This window comes from Plasmodium vivax, chromosome 14 (assembly GCF_000002415.2).
Source record: "Plasmodium vivax chromosome 14, whole genome shotgun sequence".
Lineage (NCBI taxonomy): Eukaryota > Apicomplexa > Aconoidasida > Haemosporida > Plasmodiidae > Plasmodium > Plasmodium vivax.
Window position 1 is genome coordinate 401,425 of NC_009919.1, and position 13,684 is coordinate 415,108.

The 13,684-nt window shown below is 40.9% G+C and overlaps 3 protein-coding genes across 3 annotated transcripts, besides 18 other annotated features; 2 read left to right on the forward strand and 1 right to left on the reverse strand.

The window, feature by feature from the left end:
• Positions 1 to 331: 331 nt before the first annotated feature.
• Positions 332 to 381: a microsatellite.
• PVX_122235 (transcription factor, putative) lies at positions 367 to 2,480 on the forward strand. The gene is made up of 2 exons (XM_001616960.1): positions 367 to 561; positions 670 to 2,480. Exon 2 carries the CDS (start codon positions 1,101 to 1,103, stop codon positions 1,554 to 1,556), a length of 456 nt encoding a protein of 151 aa, XP_001617010.1. The 5' UTR covers positions 367 to 561; positions 670 to 1,100; the 3' UTR covers positions 1,557 to 2,480.
• PVX_122240 (carbamoyl phosphate synthetase II, putative) lies at positions 2,459 to 10,016 on the reverse strand (the record flags this gene model as incomplete). Its single annotated transcript, XM_001616961.1, has 2 exons — positions 9,290 to 10,016; positions 2,459 to 9,006 (listed from the first exon to the last, which is right to left on the reverse strand). The coding sequence occupies exons 1-2, from the start codon at positions 9,318 to 9,320 to the stop codon at positions 2,459 to 2,461; spliced, it is 6,579 nt and encodes a 2,192-aa protein (XP_001617011.1). The 5' UTR covers positions 9,321 to 10,016.
• Positions 2,538 to 2,564: a microsatellite.
• Positions 4,182 to 4,207: a microsatellite.
• Positions 4,402 to 4,421: a microsatellite.
• Positions 4,604 to 4,681: a microsatellite.
• Positions 5,453 to 5,488: a microsatellite.
• Positions 7,540 to 7,571: a microsatellite.
• Positions 8,605 to 8,676: a microsatellite.
• Positions 8,774 to 8,826: a microsatellite.
• Positions 9,262 to 9,304: a microsatellite.
• Positions 9,392 to 9,570: a microsatellite.
• A 1,031-nt stretch (positions 10,017 to 11,047) lies between the features above and the next one.
• Positions 11,048 to 11,135: a microsatellite.
• Positions 11,136 to 11,313: 178 nt separating this feature from the next.
• Positions 11,314 to 11,355: a microsatellite.
• A 192-nt stretch (positions 11,356 to 11,547) lies between these two features.
• Positions 11,548 to 11,591: a microsatellite.
• Positions 11,592 to 12,070: 479 nt separating this feature from the next.
• PVX_122245 (40S ribosomal protein S27, putative) lies at positions 12,071 to 13,407 on the forward strand. The gene is made up of 2 exons (XM_001616962.1): positions 12,071 to 12,727; positions 13,007 to 13,407. Exons 1-2 carry the CDS (start codon positions 12,561 to 12,563, stop codon positions 13,086 to 13,088), a joined length of 249 nt encoding a protein of 82 aa, XP_001617012.1. The 5' UTR covers positions 12,071 to 12,560; the 3' UTR covers positions 13,089 to 13,407.
• Positions 12,077 to 12,096: a microsatellite.
• Positions 12,460 to 12,485: a microsatellite.
• Positions 12,849 to 12,876: a microsatellite.
• Positions 13,408 to 13,602: 195 nt separating the features above from the next.
• Positions 13,603 to 13,622: a microsatellite.
• The last annotated feature ends 62 nt before the right edge of the window (positions 13,623 to 13,684 follow it).

Below are 13,684 nucleotides of genomic sequence, written 5' to 3' on the forward strand. Positions count from 1 at the left end.
TCCCCTTTTTTTGGTAATTTTTAATCCTACAACTTTGTTCCCATTTTGCCCTCCCCCCCAGTTTGCAAATAATTTTGTTTTAATTTCCCCATCACCCGTGTGCGCATGTCCACCCTTGGAAGTTTGTCTCATTTCGGCCTTTTCTCTGGAGCCGCCTTCATCAAATTTGGCTTCACAAATTTGTATGTACGCACAGGTGTGTAGGGGTGAAGCGGTGTAGCGATGAAGCGGCATAGCAGCGTAGCAGCGTAGCGGCGTGTGTGAGCTCCCCCCGTGAATGAACCTTCACGCCCCCCCTTTTAAAGAAGCTAAGCGTAGCAAAAAGAAGGCAAAAAAAAAAAATAAAAAGCATAATAAATAAATAGCGCTGCAGTGAGGCTGTAAAGGTGGCGCCCCCATTGAGAGCCCACACAATTTCGATCCATTTTGCAATACCGCTAAGGCGTGATAGAGGGGGGGAAAGAAAAAAAAAAAAAATTTACGATTCACAAAATGGTGTGCAAAATGGGCCTAACCCACATCTTCCCGTTGAAACGCTATGCCTTTGCTTCCCCCCGCAAGGTACCCCCCTTCCCCTTCATGCAAAGCGCTTATTTTTGAAAAGAGGCTAAAATGTACTCATGAAGGGAAATTTCCCCCGCTTATTTTTTCTCCTTTTGACCCCTTCAGCTGTCGAAATAAACGCGCACACGTAAGAAAACCCTTTTCACGTGAGTATTCCCTCCCAGGAAAAACGCAAAAGAAATGTGCGATGCGATTTAATTCGCTATTTCCCTTTAGCGCGCACGCTGCATGGGGGCGAAGACATATGTGCGGATTCGCGCCCTTCCCCGTTTGAATGCCTCGTCACTTTGTTTTATTTTTTTCCTCAGAAGCGCGCGCTCGTGTGCTTGTCAGCCCACCTTCCCACTCGTTCGGAAAAGCCAACACGAAAGCAATCAAAGAGACAGTGCCTGCATCACTGAGCATACGGGTCCATTTATAACGATTTATTCTCCACCCCACTCCGCTTCTCCTAACGACGTGTGCTTTTTTCTCACCATATAGTATATACCCCCCTTGGGCCCCTCCCCCGCAACACTTCAAACCGTCCGCACAAAATGGAAGAACAAGAAAGCGCGGAAAATATAAATATGATCAAAGAGACCATTTTTGGTTTACCCAACAGCGTAATATTGAAGATAATTCACAATAACATAAATTTGAAAAATTACAAAATAAGGAAAGAAGCAGTTACCACTTTGGGGAGATGTTTGTCTATGTTCATTTTGTACATTACTGATGGAGCCTTAGAACATTGCGAAGGTGAAAAGAGAAATACAATTTTCGTTCGAGACATTTTGAACTCGCTAGACGATTCGCTATTTCTCGATATATACGATGAATTAAAGAGACAAATAGCCATTCAAGAGGAAATTCATAAAAAGGAGAGCGCCAAGGAGGCTAAGAGCGCTGCCAAGGGGGACACCCCAAGCGGTGCAGATAATGCGCAAGGAGAAACCAACCAAGTCAACAAGCAGGACGACTTGGACATACTGCTGCAGGCTCTCGAGTGACAAAAGAGTGAAGCCATTCCGTGAAACAGAACTGAGTAAATTGCTAGAAAATTGTGAACGATAGCAGTCAGCTAAAAAATCGTAAAAATGTGTTTTTTTTTTAAATCCCCCTCTTTTTTTTTCTTTTTTTTTTGTTTCTATCAATTTTTTTACTCCCCTTTTTAATCGCCCTTTTTATGCGCATCTGCAACTGTGTGTATATACCTGCCAACGGGGTGACCCCCCTTACTCGGTTGACATTTTGAGCAATTCCAAAATTCTCCACTATTTAAAATTTGTTATCGCGAAGGGTGTTTTTTTCCTTTTGCTTGCTACTCGCTCACAAATGTTGTGACAGCGTGTGTAGGGAAAGGAAAAAATAGGCACACATGTGTGAAAATGTTTACACATATGTATTTATGTACGTATGCACAAATAGGCACATATGGCTAAGTGTATGTGTATTTATGTATATGTGTGGATTCGCCCCAGGCGCGCGGGAAGCTAAGACGAATGTGTCTACACTGGGTGGACTTATAAACACACGCACGCACAAGCGTACGCGCAACGCTGGGGCTAAAGGTGACAGATGGACTAACGTGTTGCAGTGGGGCACTGCACAACTGGGTGAGCAAAAAAAAAATAAAATAAAATAAAAGATGAGCTATATCGCAGGCAAGGCAAATTAGACCGCTAAAATGGGGGACACATATCCTGCATGGACATCTCACCCATTTGGTGTTCTCCGTGGGGTCCAAAATGTCTGCGCTGCGGGAGATGCTAAAATGTCGCTACGCTGGCAGATTGGCGCGCACACATTTAAGCATGTGGGCAGCGTGCACCACAAGTTAAGTAGCCCCTCGCTACTTTCGGCTACTCGCCGCTGATGACCGCTGATGACCGCTGATGACCGCACATCGCCGCTACACCAAACTGATGTACTCGTCGTAGCTCTTGATGGTGTAGAAGGGCTTCTTCTCCTTCCTGCGCGAGAACTTGCGGTACAGGGAGTCTATGAACAGCGAGGACAGCTTCATGTTCGTTATCAGGGGCACCTGGAAGTCCGAAGCCAGGCGCCTTATCTTATACCCGTTGGAGCTGACCTTCGTTTTGAGCGTGTCCGTAATGTTGATGACCATTTCGACCTTGTGGTTCATAATCAAGTCGGTAATGTTGGGCATCAGATTTTCGGAGCTCTTGTTATGCACTCGGATGAGTCTCTGGTGAAATTTGGACGCCTTTGTAACGTTAAAGGATTCCAGAAATTTCGAATAAAAATCGTACGTTCCTTCCGTTGCGTAGATGGTAAAGCCCATTAGGAAGAGCAGCTGGAAAGGTTCTTCAAAGGCTAGCTTGTTGTTCAAATTTTTAATACTTATGAGGATGGATTTTTTGGGCAGTTTCATGCCAGTGGCTATCAAAGACTTTAGCAAAGCTTCGTATTTGTTGAGACCAAAGCATGCCACTTCCCCGGTGGACTTCATTTCTACACCGAGGATGCAATCAGATCCGTGCAGTCGGTTGAAGGAAAATATAGGGGATTTCACAGCAGTGTATTCTAAATCTATGAGGGATATATTAATTGGCTTCACGTCATAACCCATTAAAATTCGGGTAGCTAAATCGATGAAGTTCAAATTTAGGGCTTTGGATATGAAGGGAAAGGTTCGAGACGCCCTCAAGTTACATTCGATAATTTTTATTTCATTCTGGTGGCAAATGAACTGAATGTTAAACGGTCCAGAAATGTTCAACGATTTGGAAATTTTCTCCGAAATTTTTTTTATTTTTCTGTGAGTTTCTACGTAAATATTCTGCGCAGGGAGTATCAAAGTGGCATCTCCCGAATGGACACCTGCATTTTCGACATGCTCCGAAATGGCATAGTTGATAATTTTCCCATTTTTGCTCACACAGTCAATTTCTATTTCTTTCGCATTTTCAATAAATTTAGAAATGACAACCGGGTTGTCCTTACTAACGATTGCAGCTTTCATGAGAAAATTTTTTAATTCTTCAAAACAGTTTACAACTCTCATGGCGGCACCGGAGAGGACATAAGATGGTCTCACCAAAACGGGGAACTTTACCTCATTGGCAAATTGTATAGCTTTGGAAAGTTTGGTAAATTTGTTCCACTTAGGTTGATCGATTTTGAGAGAATCACAAAGGTTGGAAAATTTGTTTCTATTTTCACAGCAATCTACACTCTTTGCACTGGTCCCCAAAATGTTAACACTATTTTTGTACAAGCTGAAGACCAAGTTGTTGGATGTCTGCCCTCCGAATGCTATTATAACCCCGTGGCTCTTTTCAAAACTGTAAATAAATTTGATAACTTCTGTAGTAATTTCATCAAAGTATAGTCTATCACTTTCGTCGTAGTCTGTACTGACCGTTTCTGGGTTGCAGTTTATGAGGATTGCCTTGTGGTTTAACTTCCTAATGGTTTTCACACAATGGATAGCACTCCAGTCAAATTCGACGGAACTCCCAATTCGATAGCACCCACATCCTAACACAATAAAACATTTTTTCTTTTCCTTCTCCTTTTCATTCCTATCATGAATTATCTTAAAGCCTATATCGTTAAATTTTTCGTTAAAGATATTTTCATTTTCGGAATATACGGACGATCCTTCTGACTCCTTCGAGGAGAAGGTGTTGTGCGATTCTGCGTAGTCATCGAACATGCCGTTATCTGTGCTGCACGTGTACACGTCATCCCCCCCATTGTAATATGCATCATCATCATCAATGTCGTCATTTTCTGCATCACTTGATTTGGTGCAATTGCGCAGGTACGACAGTTCGGAGAAGCAGTCGCTGTTCCCATCATCAAAGTTTATGCCACTGCTGTTCAGTTTGGTTTCCCTTTTTTTGCTGCTACTCCTTCCTTTGCTTCTTTCCCTTTCGATTTCGTGATGTGGTAAACTGTCCCCTTTTCCACTTTCTGCATTACCCACGTTGGTCTTACGACCAGCATAGTGCGGGACGTGCATCGGAAGGGAATCTTCAGCCGCGGGGGTTGCCCCAAATCGTCTTCCCACTTGTCCGGATTTCACCACAAAGCCACGCTGCTCACACTGTACACTGTCATTACTGTCCGTATTTTCGCTATTAATTAACTCCTTCATTTTGCTCATTTTGTATTCATTATTGTATACGGAGTCTACCAGATAGTACAGATTTCCTGCGCCCTTACTATCTGAGAAATTCCTTTTCTTCTTAGACAGGTAGTGCGCGTCTCCATTTTTGTTCGTCATTTCTTCATCCGAAGTGTTAAAGTTTTCCAAATACAACTGGTCATTCGTCGAGTGCGAGCTTCTATTCGAAATGTCGTCCATTCTGTGGTTCATCAGTACTTCCCTATTGGGCACTTTCTTACTGCACCCCTCTTTGCTTGTGTTATTTGCGCTGGACTCTTTGGCCTCTTTGCTGTTTTGCCCCGCTTCTGTGGTACTTTGCATGCCGTTATTCTTCATGGCACCCCCCGCGATGTGCGAACCGTTGGGGAAGGTAACATTATTTGTGCAATTTTTCACACTGAATACATTCGTTTCGTCCGACCCTATGCTCTTTTCCTCCTTCCCGTCTTTGCTAAGCATCTGATTGGAGGGACTCGCATGCACATTCATTTGTGCCCCCTCAGCGGAGAAGAGGGGACCCTCCTTAGAACCTCCTAGGGGGGATGAACCCACCATCTGGACTTGCTTCCCTACTGCTCCCTCCACCTTTGTACTCATGACAGTCACATCTACATCGTTTCCTAAGGTCTCACTATATCCATTCTGATCGCACCCCATCTGCAGCTGCTTAACCGCTTCCTTCTCCTGCATCTCAGTAGCCATATGAGGGTGCACAAGTTTTCCTGCCCTATTCGCCTTCTTCCCGGTACCCTCTGCAGGCAACTTCTTCTTCCTCTTCATGTTTAGCGGCAACACGTCATGCTCCACACCTTGGTAAGTCAAATACAAATAGTTAGTCAACGCTGGGAACTCGGCAGACAAAGTGTCGATAACTTTTATGTGCGGATGTAGGCCTAAACTCTCTCGGTACCTCATCACAGTCGCTTCTGTAACCTTCGGATTGTTAAAGGACAAATAATGAGCGATTTGCTTGTCGCTAAATCCGTGCTTCTTAAAATATTTCAAGTCATAAAAGGAGAGCTGCTCCAACGATAACGTTTTGAGCCTATTCTGCAGGTTAAAAATGTTGTAAAACTTGTGCAAAAACCAGTACTCTATATGGGTCAGTTCGTGGATTTTTTCCATAGGGATGTTCAAATGAAAAGCCTGGTGAATTGCATCTATCCTTTTTGGAGAGGGGTTCTTCAACTCATCCACAATTTTGGCTTCATCCCAATCGATGCAATACGTGTTGCTGAACCCGAGGTAGTTATCATCGATACATCTGAGCGATTTCTGTATAGATTCTTCAAAGGTCCTACCTATAGACATAACTTCACCTACACTTTTCATACTGCTATTCATCGTTTTGGAGGCAAACTCAAATTTGTTCAAGTCCCACCTTGGAATTTTTGTCGTGATGTAATCAAGGGAGGGCTCAAAACAAGCAGTGGTTTTCTTCGTGATGCTATTTTTTAAGCTAATCAAATCGTACCCAAGAGCTATTTTCGCAGATATGTACGCTAAAGGATACCCTGTAGCCTTCGAGGCCAAAGCGGAACTTCTGCTCAGTCTGGCATTCACCTCGATAATGCAGTACTCCCCCGTTTTGGGGTTAATACCGAATTGGATGTTACATTCCCCAATGATGTTCAAGTGGGTGATAACCTTGAGGGCAATTTCGCGGAACTTATAATATTCATAGTTACTCAGCGTCTGCGAAGGAGCGACGACGATGCTGTCTCCTGTGTGGATACCTAACGGGTCTATATTTTCCATATTACAAATTGCTATACAGTTATTTTTGTTATCTCTTAACAATTCGTACTCTATTTCTTTCCACCCCTTTAATGACTTGTCGATAAATATTTCATTATCCGTTTGCAGGAAAATCTCTTTGCACTTTTTGATTAACTCCTCTTCGTTATTTATGAAGCTACTGTTCAGTCCTCCTAGGGAGAACGTCGTGCGCACTAAGATGGGGTACCCAATTTTGTTGGCCACTTCAATGGCTTGTTCTACATTTCTAGCACTTCCATACGGTGCTATAATTTCATTAATTTCTCGAAGCTTTTCTGCGAACATGCTCCTATTTTCTGTTATCAAAATGGATTCTAGGGATGTCCCCAGAGCTAAGCAATTATTTTTTTTTAAAACTTTTTTCTGCTCCAACATGAGTGCACAGTTCAGGGCGGTTTGCCCACCAAAGGTGCACAAAATGAAGTCGGGTTTTTCCTTTTTGATAATTTTTTCCACAAATTCGCAGTTGACGGGTAGAAAATATACCTTATCGGCTAGCCCCTTGGACGTTTGCACCGTGGCAATATTGGGGTTCACTAAAATTACATAGATGCCACACTCTTTCAAACTTTTGATGGCCTGGGTGCCTGAGTAGTCAAACTCTCCTGCTTGGCCTATACATAATCCACCACTACCCAAGAGAAGCACTTTTTTTTTTATGTAAATTATGTTATGTCCGATATGTTCTCTAAATTCTCTTTTTTTGTTGAACATATCTATGAGGAAATTTTTAAAAAGGAAGGAAGTATCTTCTGGTCCGTTATTCCCCTCAGGGTGAAACTGGACACTGTAGAATCTTCCATTTTTGTGGGTAATGCCTTCTACCGATTTGTCATTAGCGTTGACGTAGCTAATGGCTAGCTCCTTTCTTTTCAAAATACTTTTCTTCTTCAAACAGTACCCATGATTTTGCGACGTTATGTAACATTTGTTATCTACCAGTTGGATAACGGGTTGGTTTACCCCTCTATTCCCGTACTTCATTTTGTACGTCTCGCACCCGAGGGAAATTCCCAATAGCTGATTGCCTAGGCAAATGCCAAATATGAGATTATTCTTTTGTAAGCTCTTCTTCAATGTTTCGATCAAAAAGTCACATTTTTTGGGGTCCCCCGGACCGTTGGACAGTAAAACTGCATCATAATCGATGCTGTTATAGTCGTAGTAGTACGGAACAATGATATACGTCAAAGGTAAGTCTTTGCCATTTTTCATTAGGTTCTTTATTATACTGTTTTTAATTCCGCAATCGACTATGACGATAATTTTTTCCGCATCGGATTTTCTCTTGTTCACCAGACTGAGAAATTCCCCCTTGTTCATTTTTTTTTTTACGTACGTGGAGTAGTCGTTATTGAGGTTGAACGTTGCCTCCATCTGGGGGGCACTCCCCTCATCGCTTATACTAGCGGTACATGTCTCGTTGCCCCCTTCGCTGAGTCCACCCCTCTGCAGACTCAACTCCACATCGTAGTGGCCATACTGGTCCACATTTCCATCGTGGAAGGAGGAATTTTCCTCCAAGTCTATCAAATACTTATCATATTCGCACGCACCACGTAGGTTAAAAAAGGCATCCTTCTTCCCCCCATTGGTGCTATACTCCTGGTATCCACTACAATGGTCCACATTCTCCTCTGATGAGGTTAAAAGGTTCATCCTACCCCTTAGTAACGAATGCTGATTTGAATTTTTGTTAAAGTCCATTTTTTCGAAAGAAGAAACACTTTGGTAATTATAGCCATTGCCATTTGTGAGGCTACTACTACCATTTTCTTCTTCTTCCGGGGAATAATCATTCACATCATTTGCCCCTTTGGAATCTTCCTTACCTTTACAATTGTTGTAATAATTTACCCTCCCCAATTTGATAACTCGAATGTAGTGATTACAGACATACTTGATGGTGTCGATCTGCCCTGGGTCAAATAAGCTTATTTCTTTATATAGCTTATTTACATTTTTCGCATTTTTATAAATCACAATTTTCCCTAGCATGCTTCCCTTCTCCCTCAATATTTTTGTTAACGCCCTGGTATCTATACCCCCTATGCAGGGCACTTTATACAATTTGAGCCACTCACTTAGCGTTATGCACGAATTGTAGTGGTACGATTTTTTGGTATACTCACATATTACTAACCCTTGTATTTGGATTTTATTGCTTTCGAAATTTTTCACCAATCCGAAATTATCGTGATGTACTTTTTCCACTCCATAATTTCCAATTGATGGGAATGTCAACACGAGTATCTGTCCAAAGTAACTCGGGTCCGTTAAAGCTTCCGGGTACCCCACCATCGCCGTGTTGAATATAACTTCTCCCGTTACTATATAATCTTCATTTTCAATTTTACTATTTTTAAAAAGCACATCCTCCTTCAGGTACTCTTTTTTTTCGAGCACTTGGTGGGAATTGCTTCCTTTTATGGCTTCCCTCTTTGGAGCAGCTTTCTCTTCCTCTTTGCACCCTTCGTACCCAACACTGTATCCTACAAACTCGGTGTCATCTTCGAGAATGAGCTTCCCCACGGTTTTGTAATCTGTGCACGGGGTGCAGGAAGGAGGTCGCGCGGGTGTGTGTGGCAGGCGCGCAGGCATGAGCAATTAGGAGCACACAGGCAGGGGCACAGAAGCGGCACGATCAGCGGCACAATTAGAAGCACACAGTTTGGAAGCGACGCACTCGCCAGCGCAGCGCGGTTGCGCTGCTGCCAGTGTGCATACGCCCCCATCGAACTGCCTCCTGTGCAGCCCCCCAATTTGTGCTTTCCCACATATCTACATATTCTCATGTAGATGCATGCTCGCTCTGTGCAAAGGTACCATAGTCCGGCCAGAATTCAGTGCTCATCATTTTGTTGAAAAGGGAATTAAAAAGATAAGGAAAAAAAAAAAAAGGGGAACAAGGTGTTAAAGTATGAAGTGAGATTCTGCTGATTTTGCAAAACGTGAACTACTGACAAATTGTTTTAGCCCATACATGTTCATATTTACATAATTAAAAAAGTGAAGTATATGAAAGCAGTACATTAAGAAAAATAAAAATAAGATGCAAAGCAAACGAGTTTTTTTTTTTTTTTTTTCATAACAGGGTAAAGAAAAAACAGAGTTAAAAATGATATGCTTAAAAGAGCACGGCTCTGTGGGAGCAAAGAGCAGCTATAATTGAAATCTGTTCTGTGCTTTTCTCCCTGTTTGCTTTATTTTTTTGTCATCTTGTGCTCTGCTGCGGGTTTCGTTTTATATATATTTTTTCTAATCCTTCACAGGAGTTATATATATATATAAACATACATATGCATACATCCATACATACATATACATTATATATATGAGGGGCTGTTGACCCTTGCATCTACGTGTACTTCTTTGTACAATTTTGTACAGCTCTGTACAGTTTTGCACTATTTATATGACGCTTTTGATAACTTTTTTTTTTATAAACTCATTTCGTGGCGAGTTTATGCGTATGTAGATGCCTATAACGTGCGAAAAAAAAAAATATTTTTTTGCCCCTGTCACTTTCCTTTTTTTTCATCCGTTTTGCTTTAACATCTGAAAGGAGGGGGAACATACATTCAGCTATTTTGGCTTCTACTGAATTGTTTTTTTTTTTTTTTTCCCCTTCACCCAGCTGCGCTTAATTGCATATTTATATGGAACCATAGCGCCAGAGGTGAAGCATTTTCCGGTGCGTAAAATTTGTACATACATATAAGCGCATGCGTTATATGCATACATTCACATGGGCACCAACATATGCATACAAGCAGGTTCTACTTTGTTAAAAAATGAAGGCTCGTATTCAAGTCTGCACGTGGGTAAAAAGCACTCCCTGCGGTGCTGACTTTTCCATTGCCGAAAAATATGTAAACATGTAAAAGATATACCCGTGGGGGGGTTATTTGTAAAATTTTCAAAGCTTACAAAAATATTGTTAACCGCTTTTGTGGCGTACCCTTTTTTTTTTTTTTTTTGTCCCCCCTAAGCACCATGACGCATATAGTAAGTGAATAAAAGGCAACGATTCAACTCATCCATTTTCCCTTCACGGAAATGTAAAATAAAATTCCTTTTCAATTGAAAATTTGCACAAAACGGCATTTTTACCCGTGTCAGCTTAAACAATTAAAGTCAAAATTTAGAACAAAGAATGGTTTACAAATGTGATTTGATGGGGCCGAAAAATCGCTCCATATTTATGTGTTCACAATAAGCGAACATATGCATTTACATGTATGCTGCGTAATTTGTCCGTTTCCGATTTTTCGAGAACTGTTGGCCCACGTACTGGAATAACCCCTTTGCCGTTGAAACTGGCAACACACGGCTCGATGCGCCTGACCAATCATCACCACACAAATAAGTACGCGCATATGCAATGGCCTGTGCATACATGCGTAATAGGCCACATGAAACGTGTACCTAAACAGAATGTTTAATGTAAAAGGGAAAAAAAAAATTACACACAAATTTGCAACAGGTGTTAACAATTGTTCCATAAAAAAGGAAGCCTTTTACGAAAGGGAAAAAAAAAAAAAAAAGAAAATTCTTCAACAGTGAAACGAAACGTAGAACTGTCAGCAAATTTTATACTGATGTGAAAAACAAATATCCACATCGGTGTTCTCCCAAAATGGAGAAACATCCCCGTTTAAGTGGACTGATTAAAACGTTTATAAGTGGGTTCCTTCTGTTCCTTCCCCCCTAACATATCAGCATAACATTTGAATGAATTTTTCCTGCCACACGGGGTGACCCTCTTTTATTTTTTAGCAGCTAAGCGGAACAGTGGAAGAGACTAAGATATATACGCATATATATTTGCATACGTGTAGAACATTTTTTTTTTTTTTAACGTCGAGCTGGATGCCGCTTTTCCGCGCTGTCAGATTTGCTGCCCTTTCGGAATCGCTTAAAAATGTGACAAATGCGCGTAGCACATCATTCTTCTCTGCGTTCGAACGCGCGGTTCGCCCCTTTATTAAATGCCAAAAATTTGCACTCGCTTTTTTGGGTAAAAAAATGAAGTATTTTTGCATCTATGAGGTTAAGCGGTTTTATCGAATGATGTGAAATGGGAAGCGGCAAAATTGCGGCTTCTTATTTTGGTGGGCACGCGTTGAAACGGTGAAGCGATGAAGCGGCGAAGCGTTTCGCGATTCCGCCATGAAACCATGCCGCTTCGCCACCTCATCGCTTCGGCCAAATAAAGCATTCCCTTTTACCACCATATGCCGCATTACATATTGCCCCCCTTGAATCTGAACCTTTTGCTTTTTTCCCCGCGCGCGAAAGGTTACACTCCCGCCCGTAAAGTTAACATTGCAAAAAAAAAAAAAAAAACTTCTGTATTTGTTAGAAAAAAAGGAAAGGCACCCCCACTCCTATTCATTTATGTACTTAAAAATATGCAATACGTTTTTTATATTCACATGCTGGCACTGTACATCTTTATCGCTGCAAATGAAAAGGTATGCGCATAATGAAGAATGCATATTCAACTGGAGGAAGTGCATTCATCAGGGCTAATTCGTTTTCCCCTTTCTTTCGCAAAAAAGCAAGCAAAAAAAAATAATGTAATCGTCGGCTTAAACCCCAGCTGCTTTTGAAAAAAAAAAATTAATTCAGTTTAAATTTTTATTTTTTATATTGTAATAAAAACATTGTTATATATTCGCCAAAAAAAAGAAAAAAAAGAAGAAAAATGAAATAAACAAAAAAATTGAAAAAGTTGACTATAAATTTATAGAAAAAAAAAACATTATTTCATTTTGCGTAATTTCGCTGAACAAATCATCCTTAAGTTAACCCATGGTATGTACCAGAACGTGGCATTATACTCAAAGAAGCCTTTGCGTTTTCATTTAACAAACGAATGTATAACAAATGCAAAAAATAGTGTAAATAAATGTTTACTTAACAAGTGTTTATGCAATAAATGTATATGTAAGCGTACGCGCAAATATTACGTACACGTTATACGGATTAACTGCTTCAAATTTGAATCATCCCCCACCTGGTGAACACCTTAAAAAAAAAAACGCACCCCCTCCGGCTACAATTCCTGCCAATCAAACTCTTACATTTCAAAATGAATGTCGATCTGTTAAACCGTGACCCAGCTGAAGAGGCCAAAAAACATAAATTAAAGAGATTAATACCAAGCCCCAATTCTTATTTTATGGATGTAAAATGCCCAGGATGTCTTCAAATCACCACCTTGTTTAGCCATGCGCAAAATGTTGTTTTGTGTGGAAGGTAAGCCAAAAAAGGAAAAAAAAAAAATTAAGGAAAAAAAAAAAAAAAATGGCTACCCAGGCTGTATGCATGACCGCCTGCGCAACGTCGATTTGGCGCTACAGGCGTGTGTTCCACGTGTTCCCCCTTTTCCGTTTTTGCCATGAACTGCTCATTATCCTGCGTTTACCATTCTTCGTTTGTCACGTAACTTTCATTTAATGATCTATACGCCGATCGCCTGAACAATTATTTTAAATTCACACACACGTGGTGATTTTTTTTTTCTCCCCATTATAGCTGCAACATTATGTTGTGCCAACCAACGGGTGGAAAGTGCAAATTAACAGAAGGTTGCTCCTTTAGGAAAAAAATTGAATAAATGGTCTGCAATGAAAGCTTACAGTATTTAATCACATGACAAAGGGGGAAAAAAAAAAAAGAAGAAACGTTTCTCATGCGAGAAGAACTATGGGACGAATTCACGAACATTTGAACAAAACAAATTTGCAAAAATGTTGCGAAATGACAACTTGCCTACACGTACTAATTAAAATGAGTTAAAAGTACATATATTTTTTTTTTTTCCATCCCAAGTAGAAATATACATGGGTATATGCGAACTTATATATACATATATGCGTTGTGTACATATTTAGTAACTTTACATTTACCCGATTTTTTAAATTAAAACATTTAACAAAAAAACTAAGAAAAGAAGAAGTAAAATTTTTGTATTGCTCATTTAGCAGTTGAGTCGCTAGCAAAGTGGTTCGCTTGAAAAGGTGGCCGCCTGAGCAGCTGCTCTCAAAATGGGTCCAAGAATTTGTTGCTGCGGTTTGACCCGTCCATAACGGGATACGAACCCCCCTCTTCGCAGATCGCGCCGGGTATATCTCCCACCAATGAAAAGCGAAGCGTGAAAGGGAAACATGAAAGGGAAACGTGAAAGGTGCGTTTTTCCTTATTGAGCATATG